Here is a 22,315-nt window from a genome sequence, read left to right as displayed (position 1 = left end):
CGGTTTAGAGCACTCCCAATATGAAAGGGTGGTCATTTAATGTAGAAAAGAGCATTTGCTCATTGATGACATAACAATTGTATTCTATCTGGCCTATATTCTCTGCTAGGGTTTCTACTTTAAGTTGATCATGTCTCAAGCAAGAACAAGGACCATTAGCAGAAAGTAAACTAAATGCTAGAGGATCACATCTTTGATAAAATGATATTCTTATTAACCACATTCTGAAATTTACCAAAAATATCATGAGATATAATGAAATAACACAAGAAAAGGGGGTTTGAATTGTGTTGTGATAAAACTTGGTTTTTCAAGATAATTATTAGTTTCAAAACCTTTTCACAATCGTTTAGTGCAGCGGATAAAGAAATTGTGTAAGTAAACGATAGAGACACAATATTCTTATACCAGTTCACCCCTCTAGAGTGCGTGAATAACACACTTACAAAGTGTGATATTAACGCACTTTAAGAGTGCGAGAAAATGCAATTGGGAAAATACAGTGCAGTACGTTACGGTGGGTATTTCGATGTGAGTGAAATTGCTTTAAGAGAGGGGACCGGTGATGGTAAGCGACGGCGACGTCAGTTCCTTCCATGTTCGACGATGTCGGTGGCCGGTGACAAAGAGGAGAGGGAAGTTGAGGGAGGAAGTTTCTTTTACGGGTATGGATGTTGAAGAAGAAAGAAGAGAGAGAATGTGTGAGGATGGGGTGGGGGTTTCAAGAAGAAAGAGGTGAGAGAATGTGAGGATGGGAGTGGGTGAGTTATTTTCAAAAAAAAAATCATCAAGGGTATATGTAACATTTCGCACTTTTATGGGAGTAGGAATAGATGTGGGGGCGTCCGAATAACAATTCTCTTTCCTCTTAGCCTTTAGACTTTTCACCATTATCTCTTTCTTACGTTTTCTCATGATTTCTAACTTTTGGTATTTTGCACTCACTTACTACTCAGTGGATAAAAAATGGTGTAATAGAATGTCAATCATTTTACTTCATTATTAATAATATTAAATAAAATGGTAACTAATTTTTATTTCTCTGTTTTATTATTCTATTATTGTGTAGTTATAGTAAACCTTATATGTCGTTATGTTGAATCTATTATTTTAGTTGTGTAATTATGATTATATTGTGTAATTTTCATTTGTAGTTTGAAGTTTTTGCTTTTTTAATTCAATATTACTACCTTATATATTATATATTTATTTTAAAATAATATTATAGCGGTAAAACTGGTTGGAGCACGGTTCAACTACAGTTGAATCAATGAACGTGAACAGTGCTCTAACCGGTTTGATCACTGGTTCGGCTTTAATAACCTTGAAATTCAGTGACCTGGGCCAATTACCGGGCAGCCGCCTTGAATGGCCGCACTGTCGCCTAAGAAAACTAGGCAGAGCGATGTTTCGGTATATAGTAGAAACATAACAACACTAAAGTTTTAATCCTTGGAGATTAAAAGTGTGTTTGTTTCAAAAAAAAATTGGTGTAGAAATATCCATGGAGTTGTGTTCATTTATTATGATCAAATATTAATATAAAAAAAATTGATTCTTGTTCGTTTAGAAAAATATTTGATACAACACATTAAGGGACGAATTATGTATTTTTCACTTCTCTTTTTCACCTCCACCTTAGAGGAATAAGAAAAAAAAATGAGAAAAATGAGTGATATGATATTGGGTTGGAAAATTCTCAAATACCGTAATTTAGCCTTCTCTCTCAACGAAAACCCTAACGCAAACCCTCTCGACAAAACGACCCTGTTTGGGTGGCCGTCGCGCCGCTCCCCCTATTGGCCCGGCAGCAACCCCTTCTAGATCCCTACCTCGCTTTTTCCTTCCTTTCCTTACTGTTCCATCATGAACATTGAGATGAAGTATAGTACCTAAGGTGTAAGGAACGTGATGTGAGATTCCTAGAGAGAATGAGAGCGCAACCGCTTTGGAGAGAGAATAACTGAATTTCAATCTTGTTATTTCATAAAATGAGCTAAGAGTCTTTTACAATTAGTACCCCTCTCCTATTTATAGTTGGGGGAGTTGGGCTTAGCGCCTCTAAATCATCCCAATGGGCCGGTTGGGCCTCCGGGATGAAGGCTCAAGTCCCTGGTCCGCTCATCGCCTTAGGCCAGCGCTTCTGGGCGAGGGACCCTAGGGTCAGTCCACAAGACACCGAGCTCGAAGCATGAGAGCTAAGTGTGTCTTTAAACAAAAGAGACAAGGCGATGGACGTAAGAAACTAACTAATGCTAAACTTAAGGTACGGAAATAAAGAGCAATTGCCAACATGGCTTGCTAATTTGAAGCTTAAAAATCTAAAATTTTGAACGCCTCGTCACGCTCCCTTGGCGGCTTGAGTCCACAAGCAAGCTTGTTGCAATGATGCTTGATTTGCTCACCCCGTCGCGGCCCCGCACGTGTCCTGAATCTTGAGATCTTGATGCGCTCAGGGCCTACGACACGTGGCAGCCTAGGTCTGCAAAATCTCAATTGCTCCCCCGAAACGTCCCCTCGAATCCTCAAAAAGCCTGTCGGTCTTGGATACTGGGCCAATTATCTTTAACTGTTTGCAATTTCCACTTACTGAGTCATTTCCACTTCCTGAAATCCCGCAACTGCAATCATTTCCCCCGTTGTTAGGGGGCACGATCTTCCACCTTTCCTCCACATTTTCCAACAACTGCCCTCAATGTCCCTTCACACGTTTCCCTTAATCATTACATTTTGCTTATAAAGACGTTGTTCCCCTTACCCCTTAATCTTTTCACGACGCGCGAATCTCCCTCTGCAAACCACTGTCTTCACTTTCATAGCATCCCACGCGCCGCCCCTCCTTCCGGTGGACCTCCACAACGTTAAAGTAACTCGTACTCCTTATACCCTTTTTCGTAATGACACCGAAGCGCCGTACCAGAAACTCCAAACGCGACGTCACCGTCGCCACCCCCTAACGGTGCGTTCCTCCTGTTGATTTGCCCCCCCCCCCCAACGGAAGCTCCGCTTGAAGAAAAGGACATCGTTGCCTTCCGAACGAGGACCTGGGAATCCCTGCCGGCCCCCGCCGTTAGGGCTCTGCCCGCCGGGACGATGCCCAACCAACCATCTAGCTTGGATCAGTGGTCATCCATTTGTGAAATTTCTTCGGAATCCGGTGGGTTTTTCCATGAGAAACCTCTTGACAATCTTATGTATTACGGCGTGTGCACAGCCGCCGAGTGCCCTTGGCTCCGTCCTCAAGACAACCACGTGGGTGTTCCCCACTTTTTCTATGCGTATGGATACATGTTTACCAGTTTGGGAATTAGGTTTCCCTTTTCTCCCTTCATTTGCTCCGTGCTTCATAGCATCCATGTCGCTCCCAGCCAACTTCACCTCAACAGTTGGGCTTTCCTGCGATGCTTTGAAATCCTCTGCGACGTGATTCAGCAAGAACCTGAACCCTCCCACTTCTTCTATTTCTATCGCGTGTCCGCCCAGCCGTCGCCGCCACGTAACTGGGTTTCCCTGGAAGCTAGATCCGGACGTCAGCGCTTCAACCCTTTTTGGTCCAACATTACCGTCGATTTGGCTCAGAAGTTCTTTAGGGTCGTGGTGTCCCATGAGTATCCCGAGGTTTTTACCCATAGGGACGACACCGCCCGATTTCCCCTCTACTGGACCCAAGAGGTGCTCCGAGTAATTGACCCACCTGAGGATTTCCTAACCTCTGAGGACAAAGCTGTCATCAGCTTCCTGGCTAGACTCCCGGTTTTAGACTGTACTCGTGTAATTAGTAAATCCTTTCTCCTTATTTACTCTGTCCTCCCCGCTTTCTGCTAGCTTACCATCGCCGCTCTTTGCTTCAGGAAAAATACGCCAAGCCAGTGAGGGCCTTCTGACCGCCTTTGAGAAGAAAGGGAATGTCTCATTCCCCCCGCGAATTAACTTGAAGGGCGACAAAACGTCCTTGTCAAAAGTAAGTGGGAAAAGGCCTCTCGGCGAGGAGGCCCCTCGCCCTTCCCCAAAGAGACCACACTCCGCGGCTGCCGCATCGCCCTCTGGCGGGGAAAGAACCCCAGTTATCTCCGCAGCTTTTTATGAGTCTGAGGAGACTCCCAAGTCGAACCAGCCCGGTGGACCTTCAAAGGTGGCTCCAGTTTCTTCGCCTCACGCCCGGGGCGGTTCCGTCGACAAGCCTCCCCCCAGTGCTAAAGTTATCCTACCACCTCCTGATCAAAACTTAATGCCATCTGCTAGTGCACCATCGCCCAGTCATAGTCTCGCCTTGCATCCGGGCTCTGCAAATCGAGAGCTGCCATATTCTCTGTCCCTGACGTCAGCGCAAATTGCGAGAATGGATGAAGTGGTCAAGCAGCAAGGCTTGGACAGGGTTTCAGAAAGCGCATTGGCGACGGCGTTCCACGCTTTTCATCATTATAAGCAGTCCGCCCAGGATGCCGAGGTGTTGCGATCAGAGGTGGCGCGCCTCCGTGCCCTCAATGCTGAATTTGTTGAGGAGCGTAAGGCGCTCCTCGCCCAGCTAAATGCCAAAGAAACCTCGTTTTCCAAAGAGTTGGCCGAGCAAACTAGCCGTGTTGAGGTTAGCCTGGAATTCCGAGACAGGAGAATTTCTGATTTGGAGAAGGCCCTTGCGAAGCTTCAGCAGGAGGTTTAGGAGGAATCCGAAGCAAAAGTGGATCTGGTGGCCTCTAAGGATCAAGCCCTTTCTTCAATGGAGACTGAACTCGAACACCTTCGTGCTGAACTGGCGAAGAAGAATGAAGCTTTATCCACGATGAAGACTCAAGCTCAGCTCGACGCGAAGGCCTTAAAGGAAGAAATGAGGTCAGACGCTGCTGCCACTGCTGTTTTTTAGCGCGGCCGCGGCTTTTTCCTCGCCAAAGCCGAAGTCGAACATCTCTATCCCCGGATCGATTTTCGCCAGATGGGGGCGTTCAAGAGGGTTACCCCTACAGGGTTGGTTGGGATCGACGATCCCCCAGGCTTCGTCGCCGAGCGTTTCCTGAACGAAGAAGATGTAGAGCAAACCGAAAAATGTTAGTGGTTCTTAGGTCAATTCTGCAATAATGTCGTATTCTCCTGTTGTTGTTTTTTTTTAAATGAGAATTTTGAGTTCCTTTTGTGTTTTGCCTTGCTATTTTATTCAATCGAGCTTAGGCCCTCCCTCTATACTGAGAAGGCCCTGAGACCACGAATCACGCGAGTCGTTCTCCCTAGAGAGTCCTAATCCTCGCTTAAACGCTTCCTTCCCCGAACGCCAACGGAAAGTTATCGTTGACCACCGGCCAGGAATACTTATGTCTTTATTGCGAGCCGCATCATTTTTCAAGGAAAACTCATCGAGAAACTGCTTTGGCAATAACTCCTGGAGACTGAACTTAGAGTATAAATGGCAGTTAATTTGCAACAGTTTTCACATCTCATCTGTTTCTAAATTCGGGAATCACAATGGCATCCTTTGAAAATTGTATCCGCGAGTTGAGGAAGAAAGCTTTCGATGAAGACCTATATACTAACGTTAGGCATCCAGAGGACCCTAGCGTCTATCAACTGACCAATCAGTTGTTAGGCATGGGCCTAAGTCCTAAGGTGGACAACAAACTCAGAGGATTCCTCGCATTTGTGGAGGAGCTTCAGGATCTGTTCCAGCGGGAGCTGGATAATTACGCCGACATTCGAGCGGTGGAGGCTTCGTTGGAGGCCATAGCGGATGGTCCTGAGAAGCAGGAGGTCCGCCGAGGCTTGGCCCGACTAGAATACAAGCAGCACCGCCTAGAGCTTGAGAAAAAAGAGTATCGTCATCAATGTAGGTTTATAAGGAGAAATCCTTCGTTTTAAGATGTAATGCGAATGATATGAATAAAAAAGAGTTTTTGTAGTTTGTTTTTTATGAATGCCTCTAGATGTGTGCTATCGTGAATGCATGAGCAAATGAATAATGAACGGAAAAAACGAAAACGAGCGAGTAAATAAACGGGCGAAGTGAGTAGATAAACGAGCGAGGCGAGCGGGTTTCCTGGGCTCGATCGCCATAAAGGGGCGAGGCGGCATGAGCGGTGCCGTCATGAGCCTCGCCTTTCGTCTCTTCGCCATCTAGCAAGTGTTTTTAGTGCTTGATTCCGAGTTTTTGCGTTAGTAGCTTTTGAGAGTGTGTCATGCGTAACTAGGACTTTCGCTCGGTATTGAACCGAGGCTTTTGTTCACACGCATATTTCCTGTAAGAGCAGGTATGGCCCCACCAGCCTTATTAGGTGGGGTCTTATAGTTGCTCGGGGCCCAATGGCCATATAGATTGCCCGAGACTTTCAGCCTAGTTAAAAATGCTCGCCCGCGTTTCGGGAAGACTTGACTCGCCCATATTTCGGGGAGGTTCTTTGGATAAGAAGCTTATCCGCACACGTCGCCAGCAGGGGCTATGGTCAGCGCCGAACTTTCCGGAGCGATCTCCAGGCATCAAGGTCGTGTTGGGATCGCCACCTTCAGGGAATTTCTCCCACCAGGCTGCCGTCTCAGTTTAATAGTTAGGAGTATTGCTGAGAATATCCTTTTGTATTTGATTTGTATAAATTTTTACATCGAGGGATGCCTCGTTAAAAAACTCTCGTGTCGGAGAAAAAGAGTGCATCTTTATTTTTAGTCCTAGCTTTTCGGTTGTTTCCTCGCCATGTCCCCACTTTGTGACCGCTCCCTTGATCAGAGTATCACTCCCAGTACTTCATCATCGTCTCCCCACTTGACCACCTTGTTGTAAAAGGGAATCCATCCTGGTTCATCCTACTGCTCAGCACGCCGGACTGACTTTGTTGGCCTCTTACTCCTATCCCCTAGTTGCCCGCATTTCCTCTTATCCTAACGACACTGCCACTGGCTAACCTTTCTTTCTGCCTCTCTCTTTCCTTCAGTCTCAGTCCGCCGACGAATTTCCCCTTTTCCTGCCTTTAACTCCGCCCCTTTTTCCCTCTCTTTTTTCTTCCGCGCGGTTGGGCTGAATGTGGGCATCCCCCTGGAAGTGGTTTCCTTTTGTTCCCAGCTAAAGAGGACAACGTTGTCCTCTACCAACTTACTCAGGCGCCGTTCTTGCTCAAGGGTGAGCCCAGGCTCAATCGCCAGTACGCCTCTCCTAGTCGCATCCATGTCCCAGCTCTCTCCATACCGCTCACTATCTATACGAGTAAAGGATCCGTCTCGCCCTGCCTTCTGGGCCCGCTCGCCCTGACTTCCCCCTTTCTTCGTCCTATTCGCCTTTTTGCTGACCTGCCTTTCTCGTTTGCCCGCGTCGCTCTGGCTCTGTGTAGCCGGATGCTCTTGCCCGCCTTCAGCTACCTCAATCTCATGACACTTGTGTCCCTCGCCAGCTCCTCTCTTACCATACAAGTTAAGGCTATTGCTGTAGCATTTCCTCGCCCCCTCTTGATCTACCACTATTTTTCCTATCCTTCCGCATAGTAGTGGATACTTTATCGCGAGGTGGGCCGTGGATATCACTACATGGAGGCGATTTAAAGTGTTTCGTCCTATGATGACGTTATAAACTGCTGCAACCCGTAGAACCAGATACCTTATCCTTAGGAGCTCGGCGTCTTCGCCCACTCCAAAAACTGTGTCCAACTCCACGTAGCCGTGTACCCGAACCTGCTTTCCCGAGAAACCTACCAGGTTTCATGTGTATGGCATCAAATCCTTGTCTGTCAGCCCCAACTATCCGAACGCGTCCCCGTAGATGATATCTGCTGAGCTGCCTTGGTCCAAAAGCACCCTCAACACATTCAACCCATTAATTCTTACCATTACCACCAACGGATCATCTGTATGGGCCTTGATTCCCTCAAAATCTGCGGATGATACTACTATATCTGGGTGTTGGCACCCAAATGGAGCTGGATATCCCTGGACCGATGCCACCGCCTCTACCTGCTTTTGCCTTGCCGCTGATGTGATGTCGCCGCCGTAAGGGCCCCCTGTGATTGCATTAACCGTTCTGGCTATCGCTCCACCCCTGTCGTCGACGTCTTCCTCTGCTTTCTTCTCTTTCGCCATATTTATCTTCTCATTTCCTGCATTTGGCGCTCGCTTTATGTTGTCCCTGTCCAACCCATGTCCTACGACCCGTGGTTGCCTCACCTTGATCAACTGCTTAATTTGGCCCTTCAGAGATAAACAGTCACTGGTGTTATGGCCTTCCAGGTTGTGATATTCACACCACTTGGACCGACCCTTGACGTCATGCCAGGGGTGAATTCCGTACTCGCCATCCTCGCCTGTTTCCACAATTGTCGCCTCCAGGAGTGACTTTTCCAATTCATCGCTCGCGTCCCCCTCTGGCCTCTTTCGTCGGCGAGAGTTAGTTGCTCGCCGAGAGCGCTTGCGCTCCACGCTCTCTTTTCTCGAATAAAGTGGCTTTCCCTTGAATTTCTTAATTAATTGGCCAACTTCCTTAACCTTCCGCACATTACTTGCTTCCTTGTCCTGTATCCGTTTCCTCGCCAGCGACACCTTTATCGCCCTCACGCGTTTCCTCTTACATGCGTTGTCCTCTTCTTCTATGATGTAGTCTCTCGCTCGGGCGCTTACCTCCGTCATTGAGCGCGCTGGTTTCCTACCCAGCTCGCAGCTCACCTTTCCTGACGTCAATCCGCTCTTAAAAGCGCATACGCATGTCCGAGGTTCCGCCTCTTCAAATCTTGCGGACGCGGCGCTGTACCGTTCCGTGTACTGCTTCAACGTCTCTCGCTCCTCCTGCCGAATCTGAAACAGATCCTCGACCTCGCCGGCAGAGAACTGGCCCAGAAATTTCGACGCAAAGTCGCGGAATTTCTTTATGGATCCTTGTGGCAGGGCCATAAACCAGGTCATTGCTACGCCTCGGAATGTGGACGGAAGTATTCTACACTTTACCGCATTAGAAACCGCGCATATCGCCATCTTCACATTGAAACGTAGCAGATGATCTTGCGGATTGGTTCGTCCGTCGTACGTCTTCAACACGAGGCTTGTCATACCGTCCGGTATGGTCACCTCTCGCACTGCTGCCGAGAATGGTCTGGCCTCCGCAACAGCCTCAGCCTCCTTCTCCTCCTCATTCCACTGCTTAAGGTGATAGTATTCCAATTGCTCCTGTAAACACTCATTTTGCAGTCTTAAGTCGCCACTCAGTGCACGGCGTGCCTCCGCACGGCGATGTCTATCTAACCTTGTGGTGCGCGGGGAAGAAACGTGGCTCCGCTCCGGTTCCTCACTACATCGTTGGCGAAACGATTCCATCAGGCTCCGTCGATGAACCAAGAATTCGACAAAAAATCTTCAAATCGTAGAAAACCTCACAGAAAATCGAATTTCTCTAAACCAAATTGCAATCCACGTAGTCCGGGAATCAAAATCTACCGTTCCCCACAGACGGCGCCAAATGTTCCACCATGAACATTGAGATGAAGTATAGTACCTAAGGTGTAAGGAACGTGATGTGAGATTCCTAGAGAGAATGAGAGCGCAACCGCTTTGGAGAGAGAATAACTTAATTTCAATCTTGTTATTTCATAAAATGAGCTAAGAGTCCTTTACAATTAGTACCCCTCCCCTATTTATAGTTGGGGGAGTTGGGCTTAGCGCCTCTAAATCATCCCAATGGGTCGGTTGGGCCTCCGGGATGAAGGACCAAGTCCCTGATCCGCTCCTCGCCTTAGGCCAGCGCTTCTGTGCGAGGGACCCTAGGGTCTCGCCCAGTCCACTTATCCTAGTCTCCTTCCTCCCTCATCTGGCTCGGACCCTCCCTTTTGTCGTCCCCATCGTTTTTCTCCTTCTTCTTTCTGTCATTTTTCCTCCCGGAGTCTTTGCACTGTTCTATCTTTGCTGGGGTTGGGGTTTCTTTCAGATCTGGCATCGACGGTTCTGTTCGGATCTGGCTCCGAAGGACAAAGTGGTGGTTGGCTTATTCGTGGGTGTTTGTGGTGGTTTTTGGGGCGTGCAGCGGTAAATCCGGCGGCGGTGTTCCGTGGCAGTTCTTGGCTAGTTTTCAGTTTTGATGGTCTCTGTAGTGTTCTGCTTTGACAAGCTTCCCTTTTTCTTTGTCTTTGGCGAGGAAAACTCTTGTGACAGAACCATTCCTTTCCTCATGGTGTCTCTCCCAATGCTCGTCAAGCCTCTCAACATTCTCTGCCTCTAGGAAAGCCGGATGACCTTTAATCACGCCTTCCAACTCGAGCTGATCCTTTCTCCCCGTTATGGTTTTGTCCTTGAAGCGGTCCTTAAGTGGTATGTAAGATTCAGGTTCCTAATTTTATGGTTGGTCTGTATTCTGCATTTGTCAACAGCGGGTCCTTTATGAAGCTAGTTTGATGCTTCATGCGCCGTGTTTCTGTTCAGATTGATACTTCGGAGTGCTGAATGTTGTTTTTCTCCTCCGCCTTTTTGCAACTTTGGTGTTGAAGGGTCTGATGATTCTTCCAGCTTTGTTCGTGAGGTGATGCAAGGTGGAGTTATGACCGAAGGCACGGCGCAATCGGTGCGGAGATGTTCTTTGTCACAGATCGTTTTGGCGCGCTATGGTTCTTGTTTTGGGCGCTATGATTCTGGGCTGCCGGGTTACTCCTCAAGGTCAACAGTGAAGGTGGTGAAATTTCGGGCCGGCGTGTGTTGTTTAGGGTCGTTGTCAGGTGTTGTTCCCTTTAGGTTTTTATGCCTTTGCTTTCCGGTTGATGTCGTGTGTTATTTTGCGTCCCCTCCAATAGCGAGCTCTGTTTTTGTTGAGTTATGTGCCTTTTGTTTACCACATCTAGGTCCCCGAAAGTTGCTCATTCCCATTGGTCGATTAGTGCTTGATCCGGGTTTGGACCTGTTTAATGTGATTTTTAGGTGTTCTTGGGGAATATTGGAGGGGATTATGCTCACTTTGTTGAGTTATGTTTGTACAATCAACCATTCCATTTAATAAAACTTATGCTTTCAAAAAAAACGTGATATAATATGAAATGTAGAGAGATAGGATGAAAATATGTGGAAATAAAATGTGACAAAGTGGAGTGTGAATTACTCTACATCTCTTGGCATATACCTATGGTAAAAGAAGTGATTTTGTTGTTTCTTTAGTTAGCAATTTTCTTTCGCATTGTCTAAATGACTCTGACTAAAGTTTGAGTTAAATCACCTTAGTCTTAAGGGAACTAATAATATTTAAGATAAGTGATAAAATATTAAAAAAAATTATGTAACTTATCTTAAATACTGGGATAGTTTGTTCCCAGTACACTCTTGTTTTTGCATTAACAAAGGAACCTTTTGTTGTTAAAAAAAACTTACTTTAAATATCATTGATCCACCTAAAACTAAGATGTTTAACTTAAACTTTGTCTAAGGGCATTCTCGCTTCATGGATTTGTCTCATATATGTTAAATAATCCCAATCTATTAATAATTTAATTAAATAATTTAAAAAAATTAATTCAATAAAAGTTAAGTAAAGAAATAGATGCAATATAATAGACAATAATCTTTCACTTTGAATCATGCTTCCTTCCGTTTCAAAATAAATGCTCACTTAGAGTAAATAATTTTATAATTTTCGATAATTGTCCACTTAGAATTTAATAGAGCATTAATTTATGTTTTTCCATATAAGAGATTAATTTTTATGTACAGACAGTGTAAATAAATTTTACACAATCATTCAATTACATCATCCATTTTGTTAGTCAATGATTAATGTTGAATTTAATAATATTTAAAATAGAAAATATAAGGTTGTGATTAAATGACTGTAACATTTATTCCCCTATCACTACATAAAAATTAATCTTTTATTTTAAAACAGATCAAGTATTATTTTAAACAATACACTTTCCTATTATCAAGATTCTTTATTAATTATTTACTCAGCAACATAGATCTAGGTAAAAATCCGTTGGCTCACTTGACTTGCTACAGGAGACACACCACAATACCAGCCTCTAGTTTAACTCTTCCAGTGTTCTAATCTCCAACAAAACACTAAACCCATGGGCCAACCCCAATCTCGAAAAGGCCACAAATTTCCACTTCAACCTACCAACCCCATGAATAAATATTCACCCTCTCACTCTCCTTTTCCTTCACAACACTCTTCAGCTTTCCAAATTAGAAGTGAGAGCATCACAAAGAAACATGGAGTCAGTTCAATCATGGGTTTCAGAGCACAAGCTCACCAGCATTGGTAAATAAGTCACAACCTTATATACTATGTCAAAATATCATAATGTGGTAATTCATGACTTTTAACAAAATTGGTGTTGAATTTTAATTTCTTATTACAGGGGCACTCTGGGCCTCTGGGATTGGAGCAACACTTCTAGCTTATTCACGCACTAAGTCTCCAATGAAGCCAAGTCTAAGGCTCATCCATGCTAGGTACCTTCCCTAACAAATATTTAATACTTCAAGAACAAAATTTGATTAATTTGTTCAAACATTTGTAATGCTGAAGTTGGTTTGAACTTTGCAGGATGCATGCACAGGCACTAACTCTAGCAGTGCTATCAGGAGCAGCTGCTTATCATTATTATGAGAATCGTTCTGTTCTGCCAAATCGAGCAGCAGATAGTCCTGCTCTGAATGTCACCCAGCTTGTTGAATGGGAGCTTCAAAGTCCTTTTTAAATAAATAAAAAAGGAACTATAATGAGGATTCTGTTATTAAAATGAGTAGAGGGAATCTCTATGATTATATCATCTTGTAATTGCTTTTTATGTACGTATTCCTCTTTGTCTTTATGTATGATCTGCGTTCGGAAGGAAGACTCAATTACCAGATTTTCCAATGTAAATATATAACTTTTCTATGTATTTTTATGTTTTCCATATAGCGGGAGCCACACTTTTGACTTGGGGTGACCAAGATTAAATGTATACTCCTAACAAAAATTAAATTTTCACATAACAATTTGATATAGTTAACATTATAGACTTATAGTTACCAGTTTCGTCATATGCTCTGGTACGTGGTACGGGTATGCAGTATGTAACCTATGACGTATTCGGTATACATAGACGGTTCGTGAGCGATGTGTTCTAATTAAATTAAGATATATTTATATTAAAATTATTTCAGTACATATACCATAATATTTATTTTATTATTAATTTGTCATAAATAATTTCATTTATGTTAAACTCTTATACCATTCTTATTTATATAGATTTTTTGTCTGTCTTTATTTATATAGGTTAAGTAAAATGTAAATAATATACCCAACTATTTTAGTTATAAATTGGGCTTGTGCAGAAAAAAAGACGTTAAGAAAAAAAATGATATGGCTGGCCCATTGTAAAAAGTTGCCTCACTTTTTTTTTCAAACCCTACTATCTTTCACCAAAAAAAAAACCTACTATCTTTGGCTCCTATGGTGTTACATCTTACATGTGCTTCAGACGATTTCTTTGGCTTCCATGGAGCTACATGTGCTTCATCCTCACCTTCTATGGTTTCACAACTTTTGGAACGCTAGTATGAACGATTTCAGTGACGAATTGGAGAGTGACGTACAATAAGTACAATAGCAAAAGTACCGCAAACCAGCACGTACGAATTGGAACACGGTACATGAGGGTATGAGCAGAATTGGAACACGGTACCGGTAGAAGGATGCATGCACATTGCACAGGACGCTACAAATAAGAATGTCAAAAGAGTTCAGATTGTGCGTGAGCTTGTGCGTGCATAGGAGTTCAGATTAATGTCAAAAAAATTATTTGATGGGCATACCTTTAAGTCCGACCGAGTAGGAGGCTACAAATCTCTCAAGTCTAGAGCTTAGAAGCGAATAGACTTATAAGTCATTATGAGCTCATGGGTGTATACCAGCTCGGGTTGAACTTGAAATACCATAATTGATGGGATACCTTTAATATGATCGTGTAGGAGGATACATAACCCATTAAGTCTGCAGCTTAAAAGTGGATAAACTTGTATGTCTTTATGAGAACATGGGCGCTAAGGAGCCTAACTTGAACTAGAAATGCTTTAGATGAGGGGCATACCCTTTAATATATGACTGGTTAGGAGGGTTCAGTCACATACAAGCATCGAGAACTCCAATATTAAGCAGCTTATTTATAATTCTTTAGACTACTTCACCTGCAAGTCCTTTGAAGATTACAATGAGCTTAAAGCCAAGAAGACCTTTAAAGATTTAAACCGAGCTCGAAACCAAGAAGAATACTTAGTTGTGGGTGGTTACTTACTTATTTTATAGGAATAATTTTACCTATCTCTCCCTAGTGATGTGATGAGCCCTCAAGTGCACATTTTTCATTGTAGTAATACAATCTCTACCCCACAAGGATTAACTAACTACTAGTTCTTTCATACCATTAAATATTATATTTAATAAAATCGGACTATTGGTTGATTGGTTGATTTAAACTTAAATTGCAATAAAGTAAATAAACAAATAATGAGAATAAAAACAACATAATAATGAACGAACAACAAACGAAGCTTCGATGGAGGGAAATTTGAATTATCTTTAGTGGGTTTCCACGATCGTAGGTTATCACTGGTCTAGATCTAGCTCCGGAATTGTTCTTCCTTACTTATCAAGGAATGACTATGTCATATCTCTGCTCCAATTTAGTGTTTTGCCTTTTAGGCTATCTCTTTTTGGTTCACCAATCGTCTCACATGCTCATGTCATCATAAAACTTTATTTCATTATGCGGTAGTGGTAGAAAAATAATAGAGTGATCAACTTATTTCCGATCCTAGGCGAGTTCATAAAAACAATCTAAATCTTAGTCGGTGGAAACAAATCCACTTCCAATCTTCTAATTAAAATATAAATAACAAAAAATAAACTCCTAAAATATTAAAAATACTAATTCAAATTAAAAGATAAGAAAAAGATAACAAATGAAAATAAAATAAAGGGTTAATGATCAAATTAGTCTCTGTGTTTATAAGTGAGTTTGATTTTAGTCCCTCTAAGAAAAATGACATTTAGTGGCGGTCAAAAACCGTCAATAGTTGTAAAAATGACCGTCACTAAACGTCATTTTTCTCAAGGGACTAAAATCAAAGTCGTTTATAAATTTAGGGACTAATTTGACCATTAACCCTAAAATAAATTGGACACGCTTCCCCAAGCACTGCATGGTCTCTCTCCTCCTTGTGCTCTTCTGCTCCCACTTGGTTTCAATGCTTATCTTTGACCTTTATGCCCTTTTATTCTTCTATCATTGATTTCTGCACCATTTCGAATGCCAAATGATAAAGTAGAAATTTTATCTAATACAAATGAAAGTACAAAACAAACTACCTATATGATGCTATAGTGATATGCAGAATGAGAGGTAAAATTCAAATATAATTTTCAATTATCGTGATGTTTTCTCATAATTAATCAATAAATGATTGCTGAATGTAATAAAATATCATCATATCATAAGAGATAGTAAAAAAGTTATCATTTACATTTTTGTGATCAACAAAGAAACCATAACACTAATTTAGAGAGGAATTGAGAGCGCACCCTTGTTTTATACTTGACGTTAGGTTCAATCTATTATGCCGTCATTGTACCAAATAATAACAAGTGAGCATGATTGGTTAATTAATCATTTTATCAAATGGTGTTGCAGCTTGTGCTATTAACAATCCAGGCTGGAGTTAAATAAACCATCTCCATTGTTGATATTAAATTAATCTTAACACCAAACTTCAATAATGATAATGGCCATAGCCTTCCGGGAACTACAAGAATGAAATGAAAAATTAATATAAAAGTGGCTTTGCTTTGCTCATCTTTGATGTTGTGTGGTTGGAAAGTCCTCATCCTCCTAACTGCTTGATTCTTTTTTTAAGTACTTTACTATAAACTACTCTAAAAAGAAAGCCTACCAAACCAGCAACTTCCTAATTTTCCAGTAAACACCCCTCTAGACCCCCTCATCTATATGGAAAGAGATAGAAACTATTTGCTAAGTACACCAACAACCTATCTCCTTCTTTACATACTTTCCTCCACTTCTTTATTATACAATAATCATGAAACAGAAAAGGATTGCACATCTACAAATTGTTATGAGGTTACATCCACCCTATCATTCACTTTAAACTATAAAATATACATAGAGCTAATGATGTATCTCTTCTAATAAAATTAAATAGACATGAGACTGGAATCATTTATAATAGGGTCCAATTAAAGGAACATATTTTATGAGGAATGAACGTGGATGGCAACTATTTATGGATAGCAAGGTCAGAACTTAGAAGAAGCAAGTGTCTCCTTCATCTCCTTCTTCATCTTTCTGTGATTTTAGAGAGCAGAGGAGGGAAATTAACTAAGGGGCAGAGACATGGATTGTTGTGTCTGCACAACCATGCCATTGATATTAAGGCCTCCAAGGAATACAATATGCGGGTCTTGTTATGAAGGGGTTAGGAGTATAATCGATATTATGCACAATCTCGAAAGTGAGAAGGCAAAAGCAATCACCAACCCAAACGATTCTCCAGTTTCAAAGCGAAATTCTAGTAAGGCAAGCTATAATTCTTTTCATAATTCATATGCCTGATATTTCATAAAAAATTATGTAGAGTTCATGTTTCCTCTCTCTCTCTGGCTCCCATGTTTGCATAATATCTTGCTTATTTTTAGTAATTTATATAATAACCAATGTGCCTCATGTAGTTGATTACGTTTTACAATTGGCATCACTAACTAGTAATTTTGTTCTACAAGTCATGTTTGCTCCTTAGATCGGAATCGAATTGTTTATTAGTGTATTAAATTGTTCTCACAATTTTGAGTCACGTAGGATTACTTTGAGCGGCAAAACTCAGGGCTCGTTTGGCACGCCGTATTAGGCATGATAGTATAAGCTTATACAATACATTATGAGTTTATTCATTGTTTGGTGATGACATTGTATTGTATAAGCTTATCCATCAAAGTCCCTTTATACGTTAAAATGACGTATTATTTAATCCATCATGTGAGTGATGAACAAGGCATGATAAGGTTGTGACGTATAAGTCACCATCACCACCACCCTCCATTGCTACCAACTTACACCATCATTGGCCCCACCGCCGCCACCGGTGTTGCCGCCACCACCCGATCACCACCGCCGCCGCCACCACCGCCCTACCGTAACCCCTGGTGTTGCCGCCACCACCACCACCGACACCACAACCACCACCCTATCGCCACAACCACCACCATTGCCTCCACCGTCGTCGCCACCCTACTGCAGCCGCCACCGCCACCGCCTTACCACCACCACCCTATCGTCGCCAACACCACAACCACCATCGCCGCCACCACCCGATCACCACCAACGCCCTACCGCCACCACCGACACCACAACCACCAACCTATCGCCACCACCACCATAATCGTCGCCACCACTCTATTGCCACCACCGCCACCACCGATACCACAACCACCACCCTATCGCCACCACCACCACCATTACCTCCACCCTCCACCGTAGCCGCCACCCTATCACAACGGCCACCGCCTTACCACCACCACCACCACCCTATCATCGCCACCACCACAACAATCATCGCTGCCACCACAACCACCAACCTATCTCCACTGTCACCACCACCGCCACCAACACCAACCTACCACCATTGCCACCACCACCACCAACCTACCACCACTTCCATCACAACCGCCAACACCGTTATAATCACCTCCATATTCGATTTTTATTATATATCATTATTCAATACTTCACTAAACATAAAATTGCATTAATTTAAACGATATGGTAAATTATACAGAGTATGGCCAAACGCTAGATAGTATAAGAAAGTTATCAGGGCTTATACTATCAGGTCTAATACTATCAGGTCTTATACTATCAGGCTTTATACTATACGTCGCACCAAACGGACCCTCAATCTACGAAGTATTTATCTATGCTTAAGTTAAACAATCTCGTCTCAGTTAATCTAGGCACTTTATCTGCCACATTAGCTGCTAAATAATGGAGATAGTCTTACATAGATAAAATAATTATATTTAATCTAATTTTGCATCCCTCCATTATATTTCTAACTTCGAAAATCAAACTTGTTCTGTGGTTTCTCATAGATAAGATTTTAAGGCATGATTTGACCTTTTACGGTCACATATATTAATCTTAATCTGCTTACAAGTCTATTTAACAGAAAATGTCATTTTAAAAAGATAAATAAATCAGCGGGCAATGGGTCGCTTTTATATTTGTTGTATCCTGTTAAGTTTTGCTGTTACCCTGTTATATTTGCTTTCAATTGAGTTCAGACACACATGCTTCCCCTGTTATATGTTGCTATTGCTGGTGTAGCTTAGCTATATATAACTGAATTGGCAATGGCAGAACTATTAATTGTATGGATACTTTTGTTTGAATTATTTGTTTTCTTTCAAATTCAGTTGTGGCTCAATTTGTATGGATATGGCAGAGTGCTACCTTTCCATTGATTGTGATTAAAAAAATGCCTTTGGATGCTATGGCATTAATAAGATATTTTTCCTCCATAGGCCATTGAGGATAATGCAAGACGGTGGTTTGATCATATAAACCTCTGTAATCAACAAAAAGAAGAGTTGGCTTTCCTCAGAGGCTTTGTTGCTGCATTCAAGGAACAGATTCACACTGATATACTGGTCAATCCAGGCAACAATGGTCCACCTATACCTGCACATAAATCCGTTTTGGTGAGTTATTTTTGTTTTGCCCACTAAATATTTTCCATAATTATTAAAACAATAAAGATTGGTGGGCGTACACGGTACACCACTAGAGAGTTAAGAAAAGAGGAAAGATAAGTGATAAATGTGATACATTATGAATTGATCGAAAAAATGAGAGGGGGAGAAAATGTGTTCCACATTGTTTGCATTGTTTTGTGGTACAAGTATCATTACTCAAGTTAAAATCATTCATAAAGTTTTTGGGGGTGTGAACTTACAACCTCATACAACAAAATCATTCCAAAATCATTGGTGATAGGTTGCTAAGGAAACTTTTAACTACAATAGCCTTAATTAAATTTTTGGTCCTATAGTTTCATAAAACGTGATTTTAGTTTTTTATTTTCAATTGCTCAAATTAAGTTTCTCTTCTTTCAAAATTAAACAAATTTGGTTCAATTGTAATGAAAAAATTGACATGTATCACTTTTTTTTTATCCACATAAATCGTCTTATATTGTAATTCATGTAAATAATTTGTGATGGACATCTACTTTTTTTCATTTTTTTCCTTAATTATTGGATGATAATTTAACGTTTGAACTCAATTTGTTCAATTTTAGAAGTAAAGAGATTTAATTTGAGCAGCTGAGGCTAATGACCAAAGTCACAAATTTCTAAAATTATGAGGACTAAAAGTTAATTAAGCCTTTGAAATATGAATTAATTAATTCTTGTTTCATGTAAAATTATATATGCATAATTCTAACGAGGCTATATACACATGTTATTCTGTTGTAGGCAGCGAGATCAGAAATTTTCAAGAACATGCTAGAATGTGACCAATGCAAAGCTTCACCTAATAATAACACCATAACAATACCCGATTTGAACCATGATGAACTAGAGTCTCTCTTGGAGTTTCTGTACAGTGGAACCATGGCTTCAGAAAAATTGGAGAAACATGTGTATGCATTGTCACAAGCAGCTGATAAGTATGATATCCCACACTTGCTCAAAAAGTGTGAGATATATCTGCTAAGTTCACTTAGCACCTCTAATGCACTTGAAACGCTAGAGATTGCTGATACTTGTTCTAACAACAAGTTGAAGGAGACAACCTTGGATTTCTTAGTTAAGAACATTGAGCATGTCGTGTCCTCCGCTAAATTTGAAGCTTTTGTACATCGGAGTCCGCAGTTAACTGTGGAGCTAGTTACTAGGGCATTTGTGAACGGTGCCAAATCATCAATATCTCCCCAAGTTTAAAGAGGCACGATTATTTAATTCTTTCAATTTCGTATGTATTTATCAAGACCTATTGATTGAGATCTTCAACAAGTACAAAGTAATTCATACTTTGATCTCTTTTGTAACCAGATCTCCCATTTTATTTTCTTTTGAGTTGTAGTTTCAATTAGGGTGCGCTTGTATAAAATTTAATTAAACGCTTGATTATGTCAATAATCCCCTATCATGTAAGCATGTGTTTATAAGTTCTATTTAACAAATTGAAATAAGCTTTTAGTTTATTTTGTGCCTAAATGTTCTCTACATTTATAGTACTCATGTGTTTTATGATGAATGTGCATTAGATAGTTCACGCGTGGAAAAAAGAAGGAAAATATATTGTAAACTCAGGAAGCTTTTACTAGCAAGCTTCTATTATGAGCACTCACCGTAGAGTGACTCATACGAGTTCATTCACAGCTGGATCTAGCTAAAACTTTGATATGTTCACAACTTTTTTTTTGGAAACAGATATATATGTTCGCAACTTTCAGGTTTACAAATTGAACGGTAGAATCGTCAAAAAAATGTCCAAGCTAAGAGAACAACCCAAGGATTTTTTTAGGGTTGTGGTTCTAAATTATAATCTAAGCATAGTAGTTCCACTTTAGGACCACAGTGGTAGAGGTGCTAGAACTCGTAAAATAGTGTTCAAACATGTTATACAATATTCTTAGGTCAGTAGAACTTGGGTACGAGGGGCGGACCCACATTAGACTGAGGGGGTTCAGTTGAACCCCCTGAAAGAAAAAAAATTCTACTGACCCCCTTGTACAATTATTTTTTTGAACCCCCTGAAAATTTTAATTTGCACCCAGACCCTCTCTCTCACACTAACTACTCAGCTCTAACCCTCTAGGTCAAGCACGCACACACGCACCAGTGCACCACCGGCCACCATCACGGCACCAGTCAGCACCACGCTACTGCTCCACACAATATACCAGCCGCGCCTCTACCTAAATGTAACTCTCTCAATCAAGACTCTGTCTTTTTGTCTCTAACTTTTCATCGGGTTTCCCCATTCACCAGCTCGATCCATAGGTTCGTTCTCCTGGTCCTCTTTGTTACTCTATTTCTCAATTCTCTCTGTTTTTCAGCTTTTGATTTGAGTACATAGCTATGGAATTCTGCGATTCGCATTCCGCTTTCTGGGTAATCGATTTTTGCTGTTTTAGAATTGGGATTTTGGGGTGTGTGTTTGGATTGGGCTTGTTTGTTGGGGAATCTTGGAGAGGGATTTGCAGTGGGCGGTGGCTCCTGTGTTGATGAGGATTTTATGGTTTATTTTGTATTCGTGAGAAAGTTGAAATTTTTCATGGGATTGAATAATGAATATTATATGCGTATTGTATGCATTGAGGGAATAGTGAAGGTTCATGGGATTGAATAATGAATATTATAGAAATGCTTCTGTTTTTAGGGAAGAAGCTGTGAATCCAGTGGAAATTTTTGAACTGGTAAAGGTGAAGGCTTGGACCTGGTTACGTGCAAAAAATAGTAGCTTTATTCATTCTTTTGCTGAATGGCTTAATGAACCTATGGAATGCATTGATGATACTTAAAGTATTTGGTTGAAGGTATGGATGAAGGTCCTGAGTGTGGATTAAAGCTAAAAAGGGTGCATGTGTATACTCTGTGTTCGAATGGCTGCAGAATTTGAAGGAGAGCATAACTCAGATTTGATGTGGGTTCACATACTGCAGTTATTTGGCAGGTTGTAGAGAGGATCAAAGTGTTGGCTGCAGGGTGTGTTTTATTGTCATGATGCCATTGAATTTTATATGGCTGGTTAGGTTGTGATATTAATTATAGTGCACGAAGTGGTGGTATGCACGGTAGGGACTTGCTATTGTGTCTGCATAAGTATTAAGGTGGTTTTCTTGCAAGGTGCTGTTTAGGCAATAAGTTTTGTTTGTGGTGGAATTAAATTCAGCTATGAATTGACACCAATTTATGACGATTACACTCAAATGGAGATGGCTACTGCTACTTATACTATAATGGAAGGAGCACCGAAGAGGGGAGCTGATTTAGTGCAGGTCTTTTACTGCACATTGTTTTAATTTGTGAGGCAGGTTCTTCCTTTGGATATATTCTGGCTGAAGGCATTTGGGCAGTGGAGTGTTGGAGGAGGCTAATTCTCTTATCTGCTTTTATTCCTTGTTGGTGGTTACCTTAGATTTTAGAAATTGGTACTTTTTCCTTTACTAGGTTTTCCCGGGGGTTTTTCCTAGTAAGGTTTTAATGAGGTTTTTTTCTAAAGTCTTTCCTCGAAGAAGATGGTGGGATATCATTAGTATATGGTTCATGTATTGCTGTATTTTTTGTCGCACTTATCTTATTTCCTTCATTTCCTTA

The 22,315-nt window shown here is 41.5% G+C and overlaps 3 protein-coding genes and 1 long non-coding RNA gene across 5 annotated transcripts; 3 read left to right on the top strand and 1 right to left on the bottom strand.

Moving 5' to 3' along the window:
• Positions 1-7,704: 7,704 nt before the first annotated feature.
• LOC130725001 (uncharacterized) lies at positions 7,705-9,267 on the bottom strand. Its single transcript, XM_057576263.1, has one exon. It carries the CDS (start codon positions 9,265-9,267, stop codon positions 7,705-7,707), a length of 1,563 nt encoding a protein of 520 aa, XP_057432246.1.
• A 2,799-nt stretch (positions 9,268-12,066) lies between these two features.
• On the top strand, positions 12,067-12,782 carry LOC130724336 (uncharacterized). Its single transcript, XM_057575539.1, has 3 exons — positions 12,067-12,187; positions 12,288-12,381; positions 12,476-12,782. The coding sequence occupies exons 1-3, from the start codon at positions 12,139-12,141 to the stop codon at positions 12,627-12,629; spliced, it is 297 nt and encodes a 98-aa protein (XP_057431522.1). The 5' UTR covers positions 12,067-12,138; the 3' UTR covers positions 12,630-12,782.
• A 3,347-nt stretch (positions 12,783-16,129) lies between these two features.
• On the top strand, positions 16,130-20,196 carry LOC130724027 (BTB/POZ domain-containing protein At3g56230). Its single transcript, XM_057575187.1, has 3 exons — positions 16,130-16,511; positions 18,512-18,688; positions 19,466-20,196. The coding sequence occupies exons 1-3, from the start codon at positions 16,329-16,331 to the stop codon at positions 19,931-19,933; spliced, it is 828 nt and encodes a 275-aa protein (XP_057431170.1). The 5' UTR covers positions 16,130-16,328; the 3' UTR covers positions 19,934-20,196.
• A 396-nt stretch (positions 20,197-20,592) lies between these two features.
• LOC130726445 (uncharacterized) lies at positions 20,593-22,315 on the top strand. Of its 2 annotated transcripts, none has more exons than XR_009014868.1 (2): positions 20,593-20,998; positions 21,535-22,315. It is a non-coding gene; the product is annotated as an uncharacterized LOC130726445 (long non-coding RNA). The 2 variants fall into 2 exon arrangements; XR_009014867.1 differs by having other exon boundaries at positions 21,378-22,315.

Source organism: Lotus japonicus, chromosome 6 (genome assembly GCF_012489685.1).
Source record: "Lotus japonicus ecotype B-129 chromosome 6, LjGifu_v1.2".
Lineage (NCBI taxonomy): Eukaryota > Viridiplantae > Streptophyta > Magnoliopsida > Fabales > Fabaceae > Lotus > Lotus japonicus.
The sequence above is the reverse complement of the archived record's forward strand: the minus strand, read 5'-3'. Positions and strand labels throughout refer to the sequence as shown.